We start from the raw sequence: 19,882 nt of genomic DNA, 5'->3' as shown, positions 1-19,882 counted from the left end.
TGTGCAAGGAGGGGGCTACTAGAGTCATTATAGTCGATTTACTTGTTAAAGGTGCTTGATCATAAAAATAAAGCAGAACATTGAAGAATTGGGGAAAAAAGCTGGAGAGGACCAAGCGATAGATCAGATCAGATCAGATCAGTCGTTCAGTCATGTCCAACTCTTTGCAACCCCATGAATCACAGCACGCCAGGCCTCCCTGTCCATCACCAACTCCCGGAGTTCACTCAGACTCACGTCCATCGAGTCAGTGATGCCATCCAACCATCTCATCCTCTGTCGTCCCCTTCTCTTCCTGCCCCCAATCCCTCCCAGCATCAGAGTCTTTTCCAATGAGTCAACTCTACGCATGAGGTGGCCAAAGTACTGGGAGTTTCAGCTTCAGCATCATTCCTTCCAAAGAAATCCCAGGGCTGATCTCCTTCAGAATGGACTGGTTGGATCTCCTTGCAGTCCAAGGGACTCTCAAGAGTCTTCTCCAACACCACAGTTCAAAAGCATCAATTCTTCGGCACTCAGCCTTCTTCACAGTCCAACTCTCACATCCATACATGACCACAGGAAAAACCATAGCCTTGACTAGATGAACCTTTGTTGGCAAAGTAATGTCTCTGCTTTTGAATATGCTATCTAGGTTGGTCATAATTTTCCTTCCAAGGAGTAAGCGTCTTTTAATTTCATAGCTGCAGTCACCATCTGCAGTGATTTTGGAGCCCAGAAAAATAAAGTCTGACACTGTTTCCACTGTTTCCCCATCTATCTCCCATGAAGTGATGGGACCGGATGCCATGATCTTTGTTTTCTGAATGTTGAGCTTTAAGCCAACTTTTTCACTCTCCACTTTCACTTTCATCAAGAGGCTTTTGAGTTCCTCTTCACTTTCTGCCATGAGGGTGGTGTCATCTGCATATCTGAGGTTATTGATAATTTTCCTGGCAATATAGTTATGGTATATTTAATGAATGTGGAGAGTTCCTTCTTTTCAGAAAATAACTGCTGCTTCTGTATTCCTGATCCCATGGTGGGTACTATTGTTATTACTGCTCCTCACCTAATGCACTGAGTGCTTACTGTGTCACAGGCTTTGTACTCAGTGCTTTTGTGTATCGAATTCTGTAAGGTAGGTGTTAATACCAGTCTATTTTACTCATGAGAATAACAGGACCAGGGAGGTTAACTACACTCAACTAGTAAGTGGTAGAGCCTTGGTTTAGACTCAGGATTGGTATTAGATATTGCAAGATGAATAATCTTTATTTTTTTTTATTATAACATTGAAGACTTTTGCGCTCATGTTATTGCTTCATTTTTCATTAACGTGCTGAACTTTATATTTCCAAAGTTGAGCTACTTTTAACTCCATTTATAGTTAAAACTTATGCCATATGCAAGTAAACTCAGAAAAAATGTTATTAAAGTGAATAATACTTTAAAATTTGATATACCAATTGTGGAAAATTTGAGAAGCTTTAGTTATGTAGAACTCACTTTATGTCCAAGAACTAATAATGAAAACTGAATTTCACACTAGTTTTAGGTGTGTATATAAAGTGCCTGGCACAGTGTTTGCATACAAGCAGGTGATCTGTAAATTATAGTCATTTTTATTTTTCGTTTCCACCTCACTTGTCATCTAAGTAATGCCTTTTGCTTACAAGTGATAGGCTGGTAGAAATGCTTTATGTACCTTGTTTTCTGATCTGCTACAGTAACTTCAGCAGTTGTCTGCATGCTATCCTTATGGGGACCATTTTGTTTCTCATGTTGCTTTCCTTTTATATAACTCCAGGATTTATTTGGGTAAAAGTATATTTGCCTCTGTTATTTATCTTTATTCAAGACATAAGTTTACACAGGTTTAATTTTTAGGCGGAAAAGCATTATCACTTTGGAATGTATTTTACAAACTGATTTTATCTGTTAGAATCGATTTGTGAGAATTTCAGAGTATCAAGGTGATACAGCAATTTAAAACTAGTAACCAAAAGTTTTCTTTTCTTTTCAAGAATCCTTTTTAAAACTGAAATTTGATAGACTAGTATTGAGTTCAATTTGGTTCTCATCATTCCCACTTACGAAGTAGATTGCACTCAGAATTTCACTTATACCAACATACCAATTTTGCTTTTTCTTTTTATAGCATCACTTATAACTTCAGGGATACGATGGTATAGAGGGATTTTTCTCTCAAAGAAGAAAAGGCAATCAAAATCTTTGTCCATGAGATTAGCCTAAAATGTACTCTCGCTCAGTGATTACTGAGAACCTTTATGGGCCCAGGCACATCTTTGTCATGCACAGGAGAGGTTGAAGTGGATCGCAGCTGAGTATGATCTACTTGTGTGATGAGGTTGATAGGCCTGATGCAGTCAGATGCTTCATTAGTAGAATTGGTGTTGGGAATCTTGGGAGGTGAGGTTCCGCTGTCTTACTCTGCTGGACCGCATCTGCAGTGTTAATATTTAGTTTGGAGCTAAGGGGCAAATTGGGAGTCATCCCACAAGTGAGGAGCCCTGCTCCTGAAAGGTCTGGCCATTTTTGCAGATAAAGATTGTTGGGAAATGAGAGAGTCACGGGGAGGAAAGATCTTTTAATAGTGTTTGTATTTCCTGCGGTGATGTCAGGTCCATGAGATCGGGGGCTGGTCCTTGTCAGTGCTGTGCTTCGCACAGTGCCTCGCATAGAGTCAATAAATAGCGGACTCAGTTTGGATGGGAGGATGATGGTTACCTTCAAATATTTGTCTTATAGATGGCTTGTTAATTAGATGTATTACTTCTATCTCCAGAGGGCAGATGGAGTCACCAGGGATAGAATATTTAGTTGGGCAGATTTCAATTTGACATAAGAAGAACTTAGTGAAAACTAATTTAGCAGTTAGATTGATTAGCCTCTTGGTATATTTGAATTCTCTTCTTTTAAATGCTTGGATAAAGGGTGCATGAGGATTTATTAGAAAATATACCTGCTATTGATAAATTTTAGGCCAAGATGACTTCAGCTACTAACTTTGTGGTTGTTTCTATATTTTTATTTAAGTATTCCATTAAACACATGATGTCAACTATTAAAATATATTTTTTTTCTAAGTTAGAACTTTGTTGTCTTTTCAGACTGAAGCAAAGCAAAGAACTCGATGCAGAGAAGGCTTTTGCCAACGAGCAGTTGACCAGAGCTATCCTTCGTGAGAGGATATCAAATGAGGAGGAGCGTGCAAAGGCAAAGCACCTGGTGAGCATGAAAGATTTAGTGGGAAGGTCTTGTCTACAAGGAAACCGCTGATGTTTGGGAGAAGCTTGCCCACTCCCAGTGTGGATGATATTCATGCTCTCTTTGCTTAGATTTTCTTAATCTTTGCCTTTTATAAGTGGTTGAGACTTCGCTGAGGTTAGCCATCAAGGACTCTAAGGCAGGTGTAATGAGAGTTATTGAAGAAAAGATCAACACAGAGACGCAGGCATCTTACCTGAGGGATATTGTTTGCTTGTTCCCACCCGAGTTGTATTTGAACCCTCTGGGGTGAGAGCCTAGCTTAGTCCTGTCCTTGCTGGCAGCCACCAGATTCTAGCCGGGAAGACTCCCGCGGAGGTGAGTAACGTTTGATCCGTCACTTTCTGGACTTCAGAAAAGGGGAACCATTTTTTATAAGAAAGGAAATAATTTTTTCAAAGAAAATATTTTTTTAGAAATTTAAATATTACATAAATATGTTTAAAAATGACTATTAGTAGCAGAAAATTTAAGAGGCACCCGTAAACCTGCCACTCTCACATAACCATGGTTCACCCCAAGGTGTTTCCCTCTAGACAGTTTCTATTCCTAGGTCTGTTACCTATTGAAGACTTTGGATAGTGCTGTACACAGTGTTTACATCATGAACATACTCTTTATATCATGACAATGTGGTTTTTAATGGCTGAACAGTAGTGTCTTGTGCATGCAACATGATTGGTTGGACATCTTCCTGTTGGTAAATAAAAGTGGAGCTGTTCTGGGTGAAGCCTGGGGTCCTGACTACTCAGTGCTCACTTTAGCCTTCCTGGAAACCCTCATGTCATTTCCCTGTCTTCTCAATGGAATATGGTTGGGAACTCATTGGAGAGAGAAATGTAACCATATAGCGGAGAGCTTGGGATGTAAGACTCAGGGGATGTCCCTAGTCCAGCAGGCAGCTGGGGATTGTTACCAATTAATCAGAAAAGAGTCAGTTTCTGTTCTCTCCTGTTCTTTCTCTTGGTCCTTTCTTTGAGAGGCTAACCTACGACCAGTTGCCAGTAGAGAAAATAGGAAGCCAATGTGTACTGAATCCATTTCTTCAGTGACTAATTCAGGATCCAGGCTACATGGGTGGACAGTAAACCAGAACAGAGGTGATGGACTAAGAAAGGAAGGTCTAGGGTCTGGCCAGCGCCCCTGTGAGGACACACACATTGAGTGGAACTGAGGCCTAGAGATGTGGACGGAGTCATTCGTTGTGAATGGGATTAATTTCAGAATTAAAAGTGTTAGATATTGAGGAATTGAATTATGACATCTGTTGTGCTCCTGAGTTTGAGGGTTTTTTGGGGAAGTTGAAAACATGTCAGGCCCATGCGTTAAGGGTCATTCCCATGAATGTTACAGCCTCCCAATTGGAAGGCCAGGGATGGAGAGGAGAGAGTTTAATAGTGCTTGTGGTGGAGGGTGGCGGGTGGGGGTTGCGGAGCAAGCTTCGAGGTTTCTAGTGGGCAGAGGACCCCTTGGTTCTCATTTTTATTTGTGTCCCAGCTTTTGCCTCTTCTCTTTGAAGCATTCTTTTCTCTACTTCTTTTGGTCTAAATTTGAACATGTTACCTTGTTCTTTTATTTCAGGGAGATAAGCAAGATTAAGATTAAAAAAAAAAACTCATTAAACACACTTGCACATGAGAAGGCATAAAAAGAGAGTTTTCACAAGAAATGTGAAAATAAAGAAAAATTTCTTAAGTCACAGTAACTAGAATATTATGTAATGTAGTTGGGTTGGAGCAGTGTATCTTCAGCACATATTTTCCTTGTACCTTATAAATCCTCTCTATTTCCTATCTATATATTTTTGTTTCTAGGTTAAACATAAGAAGTTGGCATTACATATTCTTTTTTGTAGATCTCTTCTTTATTGATTCTGGAGTCAGGGGTGGCAAATTACTGACAGCTCCTTAATTTCAGCATCTGTCATAAATTGGCCAAACAGAGTCCTCAAAGGACGTTGGGACTAAAAGTAGAATTTATGCAATAGCATTATAGTTGATCCAGAGGCTCCTGTTCTGGCTTGAGGATTCTCAGATATTTAAGTGTAGTTCTTGGCCACAACAACATGGCTGCCTACAGCAGTTTGGGTACCTGGTGACTCCCAAGTGATTTACCATGTTATCACCTTTATTGTTGTTACTCATGATTACAGAAGACATGCATATTTGTTGGGTAAAGATAAGGAAATAAATACAAAACAATAAAATCAATTAGATTACCATTATCCAGAGATAATTACTATTAACTTTCTGGTTTATTGTTTTATATTCCTTTTCGCATTGCACTAAGTCTGTATTAAACATTTATGTTAATATGTATATTTGTATTTCTCCAAACAGATAGTAGTATATGTAGTTTTATGTAACTCTTATAGTAACTTTCATATTGAAAAATATTTAGACTATTTAAGGCCTTTCTATACCAATAAATATGTATTTGCATGATTCCTTTTAATGGTTGAGTGTATTTCACTGAATTTTCTTCTGATTATTAAAATAATACAGGGATAAACGTTTAAAGTTACTAAGGAATCATCTTATGTGTTAGGATGACTGTGGTTAAGCTTACCAGTAAGGTGTCTCAGGGAACTGTCAATGTTTTGTGGCAGCCTGGATGGAGTGGAGATTTAGAGGAGAGTGGATACATGAATATGTATGGCTGAGTACCATCGCTGTTCAGCTGAAACTATGACAACATTGTTAATTGGCCCTACCCAATACAAAATAAAAGGTTTTTTTTTTTTTTTTTAAAGACAGTAACAAGTATTGGCAAGGATGTTCTGAGAATGTAAAATGGTACAGTCACTTTGGAAAATAGTATGGTGGTTCCTCAAGAAAAGTAAAACTAGAATCATCCTATGATTCAGCAGTCCACTCTTCTGGCATGTGTGCATGCTCAGTCCCTCAGTCATGTCTGACTCTTTGCAACCCCATGGACTGTCCTTGGGATTCTCCAGGCAAGAATACTGGAGTGGCTTGCCATTTCCTCCTCCAAGGGATCTTCCCCACCCAGGGATCGAACCTGCATTTCCCGTGGCTCCTGCATTGGCAGATGAATTTTGTTGTTCTTTACTGCTTGAGCCACCTGGGAGGCCCCACTCTTCTGGTTCTTTTTTTTTTTTAATTTTATTTTTAAACTTTACATAATTGTATTAGTTTTGCTAAATATCAAAATGAATCCGCCACAGGTATGCATGTGTTCCCCATCCTGAACCCTCCTCCCTCCTCCCTCCCCATACCATCCCTCAGGGTCATCCCAGTGCACTAGCCCCAAGCATCCAGTATCGTGAAGAACTAAAAGCAGGACACTGAAGAGATATATCAATGTCCATTGCAACATTATTCATAATAGCCAAGAGGTGGAAGAAATCTATGTGTTCCTCAGTAGATTAATGCATAAACAAAATTGTCATATACATACGATGGAGTGTTATTCAGCCTTTAAAAGGAGTGAAATTCTAACGTATCATGCAATTTAGATGAACCTTGTGGACATTATGCTAAGTGAAATAAACCAGTCACAGAAAGGTAAATACTGTGTGATTCCGATCGTGTGAAGCATCTAGTCACATTCAGAGACAGAAGGCAGCAGGGTGGTCTCAAGGGGCTGAGTGGAAGGAAGAGTGATGAGCCCTTTCTAATGGGTCTGGAGTCTTAGTTTTGCAGGGTGAAAAGAGTTCTGGAGATTGGTTTTGCAGCAGTCTGAATGCACTTTATACTCTGAAACTATACACTTCTAGTTATTAAGATGGTAAGTTTTAGATTATGTGTATTTTACCATAATTACACCTTATGAAAATGGTGTAAAGGAGATGCCTAAGGAACTAGCATTGCTGCGTGTATAGTTCATGTTCAGGGGGTGTAAACTTCCTTCTGCCCCTCCGCCCCCGCCCGCCATGTACACAGAGTCTGCATCTCCCCATCCTGTAGGACGTGTGCTGGGGACACGACTTCAAGTCTGTGTCGTCCATCAGTGCCTCGATCCCCAGGCTGTGGCAGTGGCGTCCTCAGAACCCGTGACTCGTGTGAGAGTCACCCAGGACCATTAGCGTTGTTCTGCTGAGTGCTGGACCCCCACGGCTGCCATTCTTAACCCCAGTATATGGGACTCTGTTGAGTGATGGCCAAACGTTGGTGTCTTCCTTTTTATTTAGAATCCAAATATTGCAGCCAGCAAGAGAGTAAAGGTTGGATTTCACACATTGGAAGGAATTGGAAAGCTGTCTTTCAGTAGAACTAGGGGGAAGGATAAAAACCCCAAACTGACGCCTTGTTGGTGCTGCAAATAAAACTCCTCTTCCCCCTTCCCATCCTCCGCCCACACGCGGTTGACATTTAGATTGCTGTCTCCTTAGATGCGAGTCCAGGCCGTTTCTTCCCACAGTTGTTGTAGCAGCTAGCTTTATTGAAGCTCTCTGAAAGGCAAAGTCATGATGGCCCTGTTGTTGAAGTTTTAAAATAGGATCAGATGAAAACTTTGCTTTTTGGAAGGATTGCGTTAGCTGGAGAAGCCACGGGTCCTGCTCTCGATTCAAGAAGAGCTTACCAGTCCCTCACCCTCTACCTCTCATGGACAGGGACCAGCATTTTTATCAGCTGATTCTACCCAGAGGTTTTGGGAAAGAACTTCCCTGATAATTTTATCTGCTTGAAAATGTTAACTAAAATTCACATGAAAGGACTGTGGCTTAGGAGCAGGAGAGCAACTCTGTAAAGAAAGAGCGATTAAAAGGAGTAAGCTGGGAAACCTGAAAGTTAATGTGACTTGACATTTGTGTATCTCTGAGAGCCTGTACATCTAAACCTAATATTTGCTGTGTCATTAATTTTTTTTAAATTAAAGAATAAGGACTTTGCATTTACGTTTTTTAAAAATGCCAGTTAACATTTTGTTTCACTCCTCCTTTCTGTTGTATTAAACTGTGCTGGTTTGACATTAGTCATTTCTTTTTACAACCACAGAACTGTAGTATTTTTCTTATTTGTTTTTGAATCTAAACTTGAAAAGAAGCCACAATTTACTTAAAGAAATAGTTGCTTAAATATTTTGGAGCTTATAAAGCTAAATGTGAAAGAGTTTCCTGCATTTTTTGGGCAGATGTTTCATTGAGTGCTTACTATATGAAAAACGTGGTGCTGGATACTGTGGCTGTATGAGTGAAAAAGACAAAATCCGTAAGGAATTCACACTGCAGTGTGGGAGACAGATACATGAAAAATAATGTTAAAAAGTGCCAAATCTGTGATAGAGCCTTGCTACTTATATCCTTATGAGAATTCTCACTTCAGTGAAAGCAGAGACTGACTTTCTTGTAACCATTTTGTATCTGCATTCATTCGTTCACACACATTTGAGAGCCTAATACGTACTGGAGCCTGGCAAAGAGTAGAGAGTCAATAAATGCTTGCCGATTTCATAAGTGAGGAATTGAGTCTACTCAGGTTGTGGAAGGAGAAGGCAATGGCACCCCACTCCAGTACTCTTGCCTGGAAAATCCCTTGGACAGAGGAGCCTGGTAGGCTGCAGTCCATGGGGTCGCTAAGAGTCAGACACTACTGAGCGACTTCCCTTTCGTTTTTCGCTTTCATGCATTGGAGAAGGAAATGGCAACGCACTCCAGTATTCTTGCCTGGAGAATCCCAGGGACAGAGGAGCCTGGTGGGCTGCCGTCTATGGGGTCGCACAGAGTCGGACACGACCGAAGCGACTTAGCAGCAGTAGCAGCAGCAGCAGCAGCAGGTTTTGGAAATGGGAGGAGAGGAAGTAGGGAAGATGAGAAAAGATTTCCTAGAGACATGACACCAGAGTGGAATGTTTGAGTAGGAATTGCCTGTGTGGTTAAGGAGTAGGGATGGTCCAGCCTACAGTATTTGCCAGTAAAGCATGGAAGCCTGGGGGCACTGGAACACCACAGGAGCTAATGAGTGGGAAGTAAAGGGTGAGGAGTGTTGAGAGATGAGGCAGAAGAAGTTGGCAGAGCTAAAATCACGAGGCACATGTATGCAATCCAGAGACCGCTGGACTGTATACATGCAAAGGTTTGAAGTGCAGTGGTTAGACGGCATTTTGATAGTTGTGTAGTGAAGGGTGCAAGATGGACTAGAGGAGGGAATGAATGGAAAGAGATCATTCTTTTCTGTGGTCCCCACCATCACACGTTTATGGAACACCTGGTGTGTGCTAGGTCACATCAGTTGCTGGGGGTGCAAAGATAGATTAGATTTGATCTCTCTTCCTGAGTCTGCCTTCTTCAGTCAAGTATAAGCTGGGTGGGGAAGGTCATTCTTAACTTGGATTTTTTTTTTTCTGCTGGTAACATTTTTGAATTTGTAAAACCTCATAGTGTTTAGAAAAAAGCACAAAAAATTAGGGTAAGTGAATGCATAAATTTAGTTTTTGCAAATTTAAGTTACTCTTTCTCCAAAATGTCACTTTTTATCCCCAGTTTCCCTTTTGTCTGAAATGCACTAGTGAAGCAGTCAAGAAGAATTGATTAATTTTGTGATATGTGCTTTCACTTCTGTGTTTTATTTGTGCTTCAAACTGTGACAGTTGAAATTTCGTGGTTAAAGAGAAAAAGGTTTGAATTTGGGGCTGGAGGAAAATGACTAAAGGAAGTAGAAAAGAATACTGCTGCTGCCCAAGTATATAAGTGAGGGTCTTCCCAAGAGCAGAGGTTACCATTGGGGTTGTAATTTTGAAATGATCAACAGGGTTCATGTTCAAAAGTTTTGGGTTGAAGAAAGTTAAGAGTGATCACTTGGAGCTTTTAGTGTCATTAAAATTAACCAGGTGAATGAAGCTGCAGTGTAGCAGCAGTTATCCTGGGTTCTTTTGTTGGACACTTAATCCTTTAAAAAAAAAATGTTTGGTCTTTTTTGTGGTGCAATTTAGTACTTCAGTTATAATCTCTATTAACACACTCCCTCTGATTATATATGCCCTGGGCTGGTTTTTCTTGCTATAGACACGAATCCCCAATTGTTCTGACATGCATGGAGTATTAGTTTGCTTTGAATGCTAAAAATGAAGTTAATGACTTTGAGCTTTCACTTTTGAGGACTGTTTAAATACTAAATTTCTGTTCTGTGTCAGAAATTTAAGCCATTTAGGCATAAGATAATTTCCTCGGTGTTACTGGTGAGAATGGGACCTAGGATCTGTCTGCAAGCCCATTTCTTCCTGTCTCTCGCTCAGTTCCTATCTGACCAGGAAATTTAAAGGGCAGCAGCCCTCGGGACAGGTGGGAGCAGAGGCGTGCAGCATCATTTTGCCTCCTGTGTAAATATTTGAATTCAGCAGGCCAGGACAAAGCCTCCATCTCCTGTCTTCTCCTTCGTGTGCTTTGTTTTCTGGTGTGGTCTTTGCCTCCTGTGTGTGTTAAAGCAGCACGCTGTTGTCAGCTGAAATGCATACAGTCCTGTGGAGAAATTATTAGGAAGAGATTTTTAGTCAGATATTCCATGGAATGCCAGGCCAGATCTTGGTACCTTTTTTTTGCCACAGTAGTAGAAAAAGAGAAACAGGTTTTGTCTCAGTATGCCAGCCTCATCTTTATGTTAAGAGCCCAGAAAGAATAGGATTACTGTTGCAGATTTCAGCATTGCGTGCGTGTGTGTGTGTGTGTGCGCGCGCGCGCGTGCACTCAGTCATGTCCGACTCTTTGCAACTCCATGGACTGTAGCCCGCCAGGCTCCTCTGTCCATGGGATTTTTCAGGTAAGAATGCTGGAGTGTCTTAACCAGATGAATGTATTTCTCAAATGTATGTGGTCAGACTCTTTCCTCATCAGGATTTGCAGGAATACACAGGCTCGTAACATTACCATCTAGTCCGAGAGAAGCCTCTTGTCATGCTGAGCAGATACTGGGGGGCCTGGAGGAGAGAATGGCTGAACATTGTTCTGAAAGTGGAGATTAAATCTCACTGTCAAGGCTGGTGAGTCTGTCCAGTGAGCACATTGTACAGGTGACTGCAGTTTGCTGGTGTTGCATTTTTTCCCCAAGGAACTATCACAGTTTGTGTGACCTGTTGACTGAAGGATTAGAGAGGATCTGAGGAAAATGCAGTTGATGTTCTTGTCAACAAGTAGTTGTACTTAAAGACAGCTATAAGGAGCACCTCTGCTTAAAAGGTGCTGTCATATTGTCATTCTAAATGCACTTTGCAAATTCATCAAGTTGCTTGCACAGTGGTTGGCTCAGGGCAACTCCTGTTGAGTGGTGTCATATGTGGTCACCCTGCCATAAATAGCTTATTGACATCCCATCAGTTGGGTCATTATGGGTGTCAAGGTGAGGTATGGAGAGCACTGAGTAAAAATCCATAGGTAACTAAGGTGCAAATGGTTGGTTATAATTCCATCTCTTTATAGTGCCCTGGCATTTATTGTTAACTTATTTGCTTCACTGCCTGGTCTGAGATGAACTGTCATTAGGGCCTTGGAATGTTATTAAACTGACATCATAATCTCTTTTCCTACTGAAGAGGCTGAGAAATATGGCCCTCAGTATTTGCTTTAACCTGTGACAGATTAAAAGTTGAACAGAAGCATAATGAACTCCATCAATCCTTCCAAATCCCAAAGAGGAGTGCTTTGCGCATTGTTTTGAATGAGACTGAAAGGCCGATGGGCTCGGTTTTGTTCAGAAGCATCCTTTTCGGCCTGTCTCCCTGGCAGGCCTGAGGACTGTCAGTTCTCGTACAGCCGTGGAGAACTGCTTTCCACCTGTGGGACGTGGACCTCTGGTTTGGTGAATGCAGTAGTAAACTGAAGAGCAGTAGTGTTTACTAGGTGACACACCACGGAGGAGTGAGGTGTGCTTCGGTTTTGCTCACTGACATTAAGGTCTTCACAGCGCTGAACATTCTGGAATCACTGTGTGTTTACTTCTTTTATGTATTCCTGCCTTTATTGGGCAGATATGATTCCTAAATGGGACTGAGGTATGTTCTTTCTGTGTTTCTTGATGTTTTGAACTGTGCCCTGCTTTGGTGGGTATAAGGGTTTAGTTTTATGGAGCCTGGGGTTATTCCCTTCACCATAAAGACATTCAACATTTTGTTCCATTGTGGCTCTCTCCACCATTTTCTTTACTAACTATATTTTAAGGATGACTTCTCCTGAAAATACCAAGGGGCAGAATTACCAAATGAAGTAAGGCCTGCATTCTCTAGAGAGCAGGAATCTGTTTGCAAACCTGCAGTATTTATTACATACCTCATTTAGCTCATTCATCATTTTAATAGAAAAATGAGTCATTTTAGATGATTCTGAAATAATTCGAGGTAAGCTACATAGCCCCAGGCAGAATATGATTTCCTCAGCCACCAAGCTGTTTTCAAAAAAAATAAAATGGAATGATCAGCACCAATAATTTATGATTACTTGTGGTAAACTTATCAGATGTCTTCATTGTCATAGAAATTGGTTGAGATTAAGTTTGGAGGAGTTTTCTAGCAAACTTCTGCCAGTTCTTCCATCTTTCATGACACATGGCTACGAGGTTCTGTACTTAGCTGTGTGTTTAAATACTCTCTGCCTGTTTAAAACACTGTAAATTTAATTCCAGATTTGTGTTTAATAATCTCCTGATAAGAAAGAACACAAGTCAGTGTCACAGGGCCAGTTTTATTGGAGATTATTATAAACCTATTTGTGTACATTTCTGTTCAGGCATTAAGAGTTGATCCTTTTCTTTTCCTTAACCTGTCTGATTCTCAGGAACACAGCTGGCTGATGGCCTGGAACCATAATTCTGAAACCAAAGTGAGTCACGGAGTATTTCTAGATTGTGCCATAGTGCTCACGGCCTTTGTTAATAAATCAGCACCACAGCGAAAACACTTGGTACTTGTTTCTCGTGTTCTTTGTTTAACCAAGACCTTTCAAGTCCAGCGTCTTATTTGGTGTTAATAAATGCTTGATAGAAGTAGGACAGCCAGTCATTCCTGTTTCTAAGGGATTGGAAACCTAAAGTGTGCACAACATAACAGCCAGTGCTGCAGATTGGACCTCCGCTGCCTCAGTGATCTTATTTGGGGCACAGTTGAGCAAATTTAGTTATTATTACTTTTTTTTTTTTTTTGGTGTGAGGGGGACCTTCCCTGGTGGCTCAAATAGTAAAGAGTCTGCCTGCAATACAGAAGACCTGGGTGGGATCCCTGGGTTGGAAGGATCCCCTGGAGGAGGAGATGGCAACCCACTCCAGCCTTCTTGCCAGCCTGAATGTGTTCTTAGCCGGAAGTGAATTGGCCCCACCGTATTGGCCTTGGTCCCACTGTAGAAAGGGTGAGAGGACTTTGAGGGACAGGCACATGGACAAAGAAGAAATTACCACAGACATAAATGAAAACAGGCATCCAGAAGCCACACGTATGGTGAGCGCACACAGGACTAAAACATCACAGCGTGGTGGGCCTACTCATCGGAGAGGCCGGCAGCCATGGCCATACGCCTGGAGTGCTCCTGCCTGTGAAATAAGTATCATATGCATAATCATAACACTGTTGGGGGTTGACAGTCTGTTTAAGAGCATTGAATGTAGTAATACACATTGCAACTAAAGTTTCCATCTAGGCCATTGTGAATTGAAATAGTTTCTCAGTAGTCCAGAAAAATTCTCACCTGTGAATCTGCGTTGCAAAGGATACTGGTTAAATGAAGTGTTTTTATGTACTTTTATAGAGTTTTTTTTTTGAGTGGGCTTATTTTTAAAAAATGTTTGCTGTGGTGTGTTCTGTTCTGGTCAGGGAGTGGTTGATAGAGATACAAAAGGACTTGGTTTGTAGCAATTATTCCTTTGCCCTCAGAACATCGATATATAAAGGCAGAAGCTTGGTTTTTGTTGTTGTTGTTGTTAACTTTTTATTTGCAGGGGAGATAAAAGACAATTCAATTATTTTTCTGTTACTTTATGAAAAGTCAATTTATAAGTATACAGAACTTTGCATTCTCTAAGAACTCCTGTATTTATATATTTATTCATCAAGGTAACAGACTTGAAAGAAAAGTACAGGTGAAAGAAAGGTAATGATGCATTAGCCTGGCGGGATGATTCTTGAGAATAGGCATAGACTTGCTGCAGCAGATAATTCTTAAGAGTCAGTGTGACATATGTTAACAGTGTTTCGTCACTCATGAAGCGGATTCACTCGTGTGTTCTGTGTTTTCACTGAACTTTAGGAAAATTCAGAATGAAGATCCTCCATGGGTTTTTCTTGTACAGTCTACACACACGCACATATGTGCAAGCACACACGCACGTCTTCAAGACCGCTGGAGCGTGGGGTACACACACTGTGTCAGTTGCCCCCTTACATTTCTATACCTTAAAATTAGTGTGTTTCTTATGTAAGCAAGTGCACTCGTCAGAATCAACAAGTTTAACACGGGTGTCGTGTTTTAATTTTTAACCACAATTTCAATAATGTTCCTCATAGCAAATTCTCCTCCTGGAAAAGGATACATTCTTGGGCCATATATTCCATGTATGTAGTTATCGTGTCTTAAAACATTTTTAACGTGATTTGTGAGTAATAGGATCTAGGCAGATACCGTGCTAACCTGAGTTGATGAATTCTTGCCGTCGTTGCTAGAGTTTTAGACGAAAGTAGAATGGATGAAAAGAGGTAAAGAATTTCATGCAGACATATGGATTGGTGTTCTGTGTTGTGGGTGAAGGAACAATTGTTTTGGATATTTTCTTTTATGAACCCAAACTAAAACAAATGCCTTCACCAAGATCTGTGTAGATTCTGTGTCTTTGAAATGTAGCAGGCATCCAAGTTGTATCATTAAAAATAATTAGAGAGTAAAGTGTTTTCCTACTTCTCTGGAGAGTTTTTTGAAGAGTAATTTTATCAGAAATAGCCTTCTTTCCACACCCCACCACCAGCACCACCCCCCAGGTACTGTTCCATGTAATTTTAGGCAAATTGCTTTTTTTTCTTTATGCCCTTTGTTCCATGTGTTTAAAACGAGGACAAGGTTGTGAATGTACTTTTCTTTCAAGTCTGTTACCTTGATGAATAAATATATAAATACAGGAGTTCTTAGAGAATGCAAAGTTCTATATACTTAATAAATTGACTTTTTGTACATCCTAAGTAATTTTGTTTTATGAATAGGTTACCAATTCCAAGAGTCACATCTATTTTAATTTTCTATAGTTATTAAAAACAGCCCATTTAAAACAAAGAGAAATAGTTAAAGTTAAAAGCTTCTGTTTCCTTGGTTAAATTGGATTTTTGTTATTGAAAACTTATTCTGATTAGTAGAAGTGATTTAGCTGTAGGCACAGTATAAATGCTGTTAGGAGTTCTTGTGTTTTGAAAGGATCAGCATGAGAGGTGTCCTTTTCTTGGATATGAGAAGGTGGAATCTTTTTGCTAATATGTGTTTATTGGCTTACAATGAAAATTCAGACCTTTGTTAGCAAAATAAAGTAATTAAAATACATTTATCAGTTCAGTTCAGTTGCTCAGTCATGTCCGACTCTTGGCGACCCCATGAATCGCAGCACGCCAGGCCTCCCTGTCCATCACCAACTCCCCGAGTTCACTGAGACTCACGTCCATCGAGTCGGTGATGCCATCCAGCCATCTCATCCTCTGTCGTCCCCTTCTCTTCCTGCCCCCTCCTGTGTATAAATACATATACACTATTAAAAGGTACAGAAGTTGATCTACTTTATGCCTTTAAAAAATGACTATTAAATGCCTTAAATTTATGTATTATAGTGGATTAAACCCTTCTGCTACCTAAGATCGAGGCTTCATCTTTTCAAATGCTTACTTTATTTTCCATTTATTTCCTATTTACTTTTTAACTCATTAAAAGTCATTTGTTATTTTTTAATATGACTATCATATCTCTACCTCGCCCTTGCCTGACATAATTTTCCTTCCTTTCCTAATGCCCTCCCACCCCGCCCCATCCCATTTTAAATTTCCTGCCCATGGATGGTGGCGTTTTTGGAATGTTCCCATCATTTCCTGCCATGAATGGGGATCAGGAGAATGTCTTGGTGCTTTAGACTTTTTTTTTTAAAACTCCCTGAGGAACCCAGTATATTATAAAGAAACTGGCTCAGTTCCAACCCCGAAGGCATCAAAAAGAACAAGTTCTAAATAATATCCTCCTGTAGGATGCAGCATGTTTTCACCATGTATCCCCATCTTGGAGATCACCATTTCCAAGATATATCTATAGCTCCGCATATGCTCCATGTGTATATTATAACATTGCGCCCCCCCCCCCCCCACCCTTCGTCTCCTCTCTCCTCGGAGTTTATTTTTTCCTTTTCTGCGAGCCTTGGGAACATGTCCATAGGCCCCTAGACTGACACAACAAAAGCAGACACTTGAAGTAGTCAGGTTTTGTCCTTGTCAGTGACATGGGACAAATGCACGCGGGGGATTAAAATATGTTCACCCTGACAGAAATCTTTTAACTTGAAGTGAAAAAGCCTCCCGTCAGTTCCGATCGCAACAAAGGTTACGCTGCTGCCAGTGAGGGTGGCTTGCCAAGAATGCCAGCTTCTCAAGCTCTGTTCTGGAGATACATTTGTTACTTGATTCTCAGCTTTGAGTTGGTTATAATCTTGTCTTGGCATGCTTTGTTTCCCGAATACATCAGTTTTCAGTTCCTTTGGCTTTTTCTCAGGATTTATGAAGAGGGGAGGTGGATTTAGCTTTTTGTCTGGCGGGTAGCAAAGACTGTTTGAGTTCCCTAATCAATAATTGTAAAATAACTCGAAATTGATCCATGCCTGCTGTAAATCCATCCATGCATTTCTATTAACGTCTGTCATCCGAGAGAAGCTGTACAATAGACATTTCTGTCCCCATGTCACTGTAGATGGGACATGGACAAGTAACAGGCTGCTGTGTATTAAGGGGATGTTCTTAAGGTGTCCACAGTTTGATACAAGGCTTTGGGAGCTGTTTCCTAGATTTGTAGTGTAGACGTTGCAGGGGGTTGAAAAAAGCTTGTGTGTGTGTAACCTAGTGGAGGGGGGGACTTACTACTTGTCCCTCATGTAGACAGAGTAGTGACGTGATGTTGTTGCCAGGTTATGCCTATCCCAAAATACACTTTACACTGATTTGACATCACCTCAGCCTTGTCTCAGTTGATCTGGAATTCTTATTTCCCTCCCTTTCTCATTAAGGGGGAGAAGTGCTGGATGTTCAGTTTGACCACTGCTGATAGACATGTCTGTTACCTGGGCACAAAGGATGCTAGCTGGTATTTGGGGAAGAGGGCCACACCTCCTCCTCCTTCCCAGCGTCCATGATGAGGTAGTGTGTTTCATTGCCACTGTGTCATCATGGAGGTTTTATAAAACCTAAGGGTTTTAACTGGACAGGGAGGTCTGTCCAGTTGTATTAATGCAGGGGAGTCTTCTTTCAGTAACTTAGAAACAGGGGAGAAATAGTTGTCTTAAATAAAGTTCAAAACATACTCTGACTCCAGAACAAGACTTGCCTGTCACTGATTGAATATATTAACACGTCTAAAGAAAGAATATGTCAATCTTGATTTTTTTTCAGTCTTTAAAGTTTTAAAAAGATTATTTAATGTCATGGGACTTGTTTACAATGTGATGTGCAGTAGAATAAAAATCAGTATGCTCTTTATTATTTGTATATCTGCAAGGACAGAAAGCTTGGTATAGGTTTGTGGGGTTTTTTTAATATTTCTTTTTCCTTATATATGTTTCAAACATTTTCTGGTTTACCTGATTGTCTTGACTACATTTACTTATATATAGCACAAAATCGGAGAAGGCAATGGCACCCCACTCCAGTACTCTTGCCTGGAAAATCCCATGGACGGAGGAGCCTGGTAGGCTGCAGTCCATGGGGCCTCGAAGAGTCGGACACGACTGAGCGACTTCCCTTTCACTTTTCACTTTCATGCATTGGAGAAGGAAATGGCAACCCACTCCAGTGTTCTTGCCTGGAGAATCCCAGGGACAGGGGAGCCTGGTGGTCTGCCGTCTATGGGGTCACACAGAATCGGACACGACTGAAGTGACTTAGCAGCAGAAGCAGCAGCACAAAATACATATTTTCAGTAATTACTTAGTACTTTTTATATAAAGACGGAAAGATTTATGAAGTTGTATATATAAAAGGAAAGAAATGATTTGAAGAGACAAGCGATTCTTGAGTCCGTCTCAGTGCAGCCCTGGTCTCACAGTTGTCTGGCCCTGGCGGATGCTGGCCTCTTGTGCAGGTCCTTAACGGTAGCTGTCTTAGTTTCGTGCCTGGATACTTTCAGGTCGTGAAATTCATCAAGTAACCCTCTGATTTTGATTTGGCTTCCGATGGCCTGCAGAAGGCACTCGTCTTGGCGGGAGGTCCCGCATGCCTCTTCTTAGCAAGTGTAGTTCTTATTTTAAAGTGATGATTTGGCCTTTGAGTTGATTTGGAAGTCTTGAAACTTCGGGGCCTGTTAGCAAACGAGGCTTCGAAATGTGCAATACTAAGTTCACAAAACTAGTTAATTCTTCACTGGGGCTTTTTGACAGGTGGCTTGATGCTGTGTTCAGTCACAGCCCCGATGCCATGTGCCAAGTTGGGCCTCTCTTCTCCCAGATGTCATTGAATAAAGCGAGCCCAAGAAGCGTGCGCTCTGGAAAGCATGGCTCTTGACATGGGAGCCTTACGCTCATAGTGCTGCGGCCATTCCCTAGTCCTGCTCAGAGCCCGCTCTTGGGGTTTGAGCTCCTTTGTCTTGTCCTTTCTCAGAGACTAGTCAGCTGTGGTGTAGATGGAGGCATAGTCATCTCTTATGATCACTGTAACTTCCTGGTAGAACTTGAGGAGATGGTAGAAATCCCCTGCCTAGCGACCCCCTCTTCTAGGGGGAAGAGCAAGGCCCGGGGCTGTCACGGACAGAGTGATGGAGTGAGGACCAGCACTTAAATCTCTCTTTAGGATGATTTTCCTCTTCGTCAATGATCCTTTTTCAGATAGGCTCCCAGGATTGCAGATCAGAGAACAAAAACGTCAGGAATCTTTCTGCAAGCTTGGGCTGGCTGGAAGAATAGAAGCCTCCCTGAGGATGGGCAGCCTCCCTGCGGCATAAGCCAGGCACAGAGGGCATTTGGGACGGACAGCTCTTGAGCAGGGTGAGGCGGACACGTGTTTCTCTGGTATCATCACCTCTGCTGTCTTTCCTTTATATGCTGCAGTTTTCTCAACTGCCCTTTCTGTGTGCGTATCTCCTTGCCTAAGAGCCTTAAGTAGAGATTAATGGGTAGAGATTAATGTTATAGCTTCCTAGAAAATGAAACTGATGCCTCTCCCATAGTTTCTCTTAAATAATGGGGGAAAGGCCCATGGTATTTGTCAGTTATCTTCAAGGCCACTGTTATGACTACTGAGATAGGGAGTAAATGTCACTGATCTCTTCCTGTTGTTACCTTGAAACAAAGAGGCAGGAATGCAGTCATTGAATACAGTGAATAATGGTCATGGGTAGTTCTCATTGTATGATCATGAGATTATGTTGTACTTATGTGGAATTAGAGCAGAGCTGTTACAGTAATTTAAAACACAGCTTGCCCATCACAACCAGTGCCCATTGATTTAGCAAGAG

At 41.1% G+C, this 19,882-nt stretch overlaps 1 protein-coding gene across 2 annotated transcripts in view; it reads left to right on the top strand.

The window, feature by feature from the left end:
- Positions 1-19,882, top strand: part of CHCHD3 (coiled-coil-helix-coiled-coil-helix domain containing 3) — a 293,291-nt gene that overhangs the window by 101,840 nt on the left and 171,569 nt on the right. For both annotated transcript variants that reach the window (XM_061414735.1, XM_061414734.1), the window contains exon 4: positions 3,114-3,231. In XM_061414735.1, coding sequence (XP_061270719.1) covers positions 3,114-3,231 — 118 coding nt within the window. The remainder of the gene's footprint in view (positions 1-3,113; positions 3,232-19,882) is intronic.

Source organism: Bos javanicus, chromosome 4 (assembly GCF_032452875.1).
Source record: "Bos javanicus breed banteng chromosome 4, ARS-OSU_banteng_1.0, whole genome shotgun sequence".
NCBI classification, from domain to species: Eukaryota; Metazoa; Chordata; class Mammalia; order Artiodactyla; family Bovidae; genus Bos; species Bos javanicus.
This window is presented reverse-complemented; position numbering and strand designations above follow the sequence as displayed.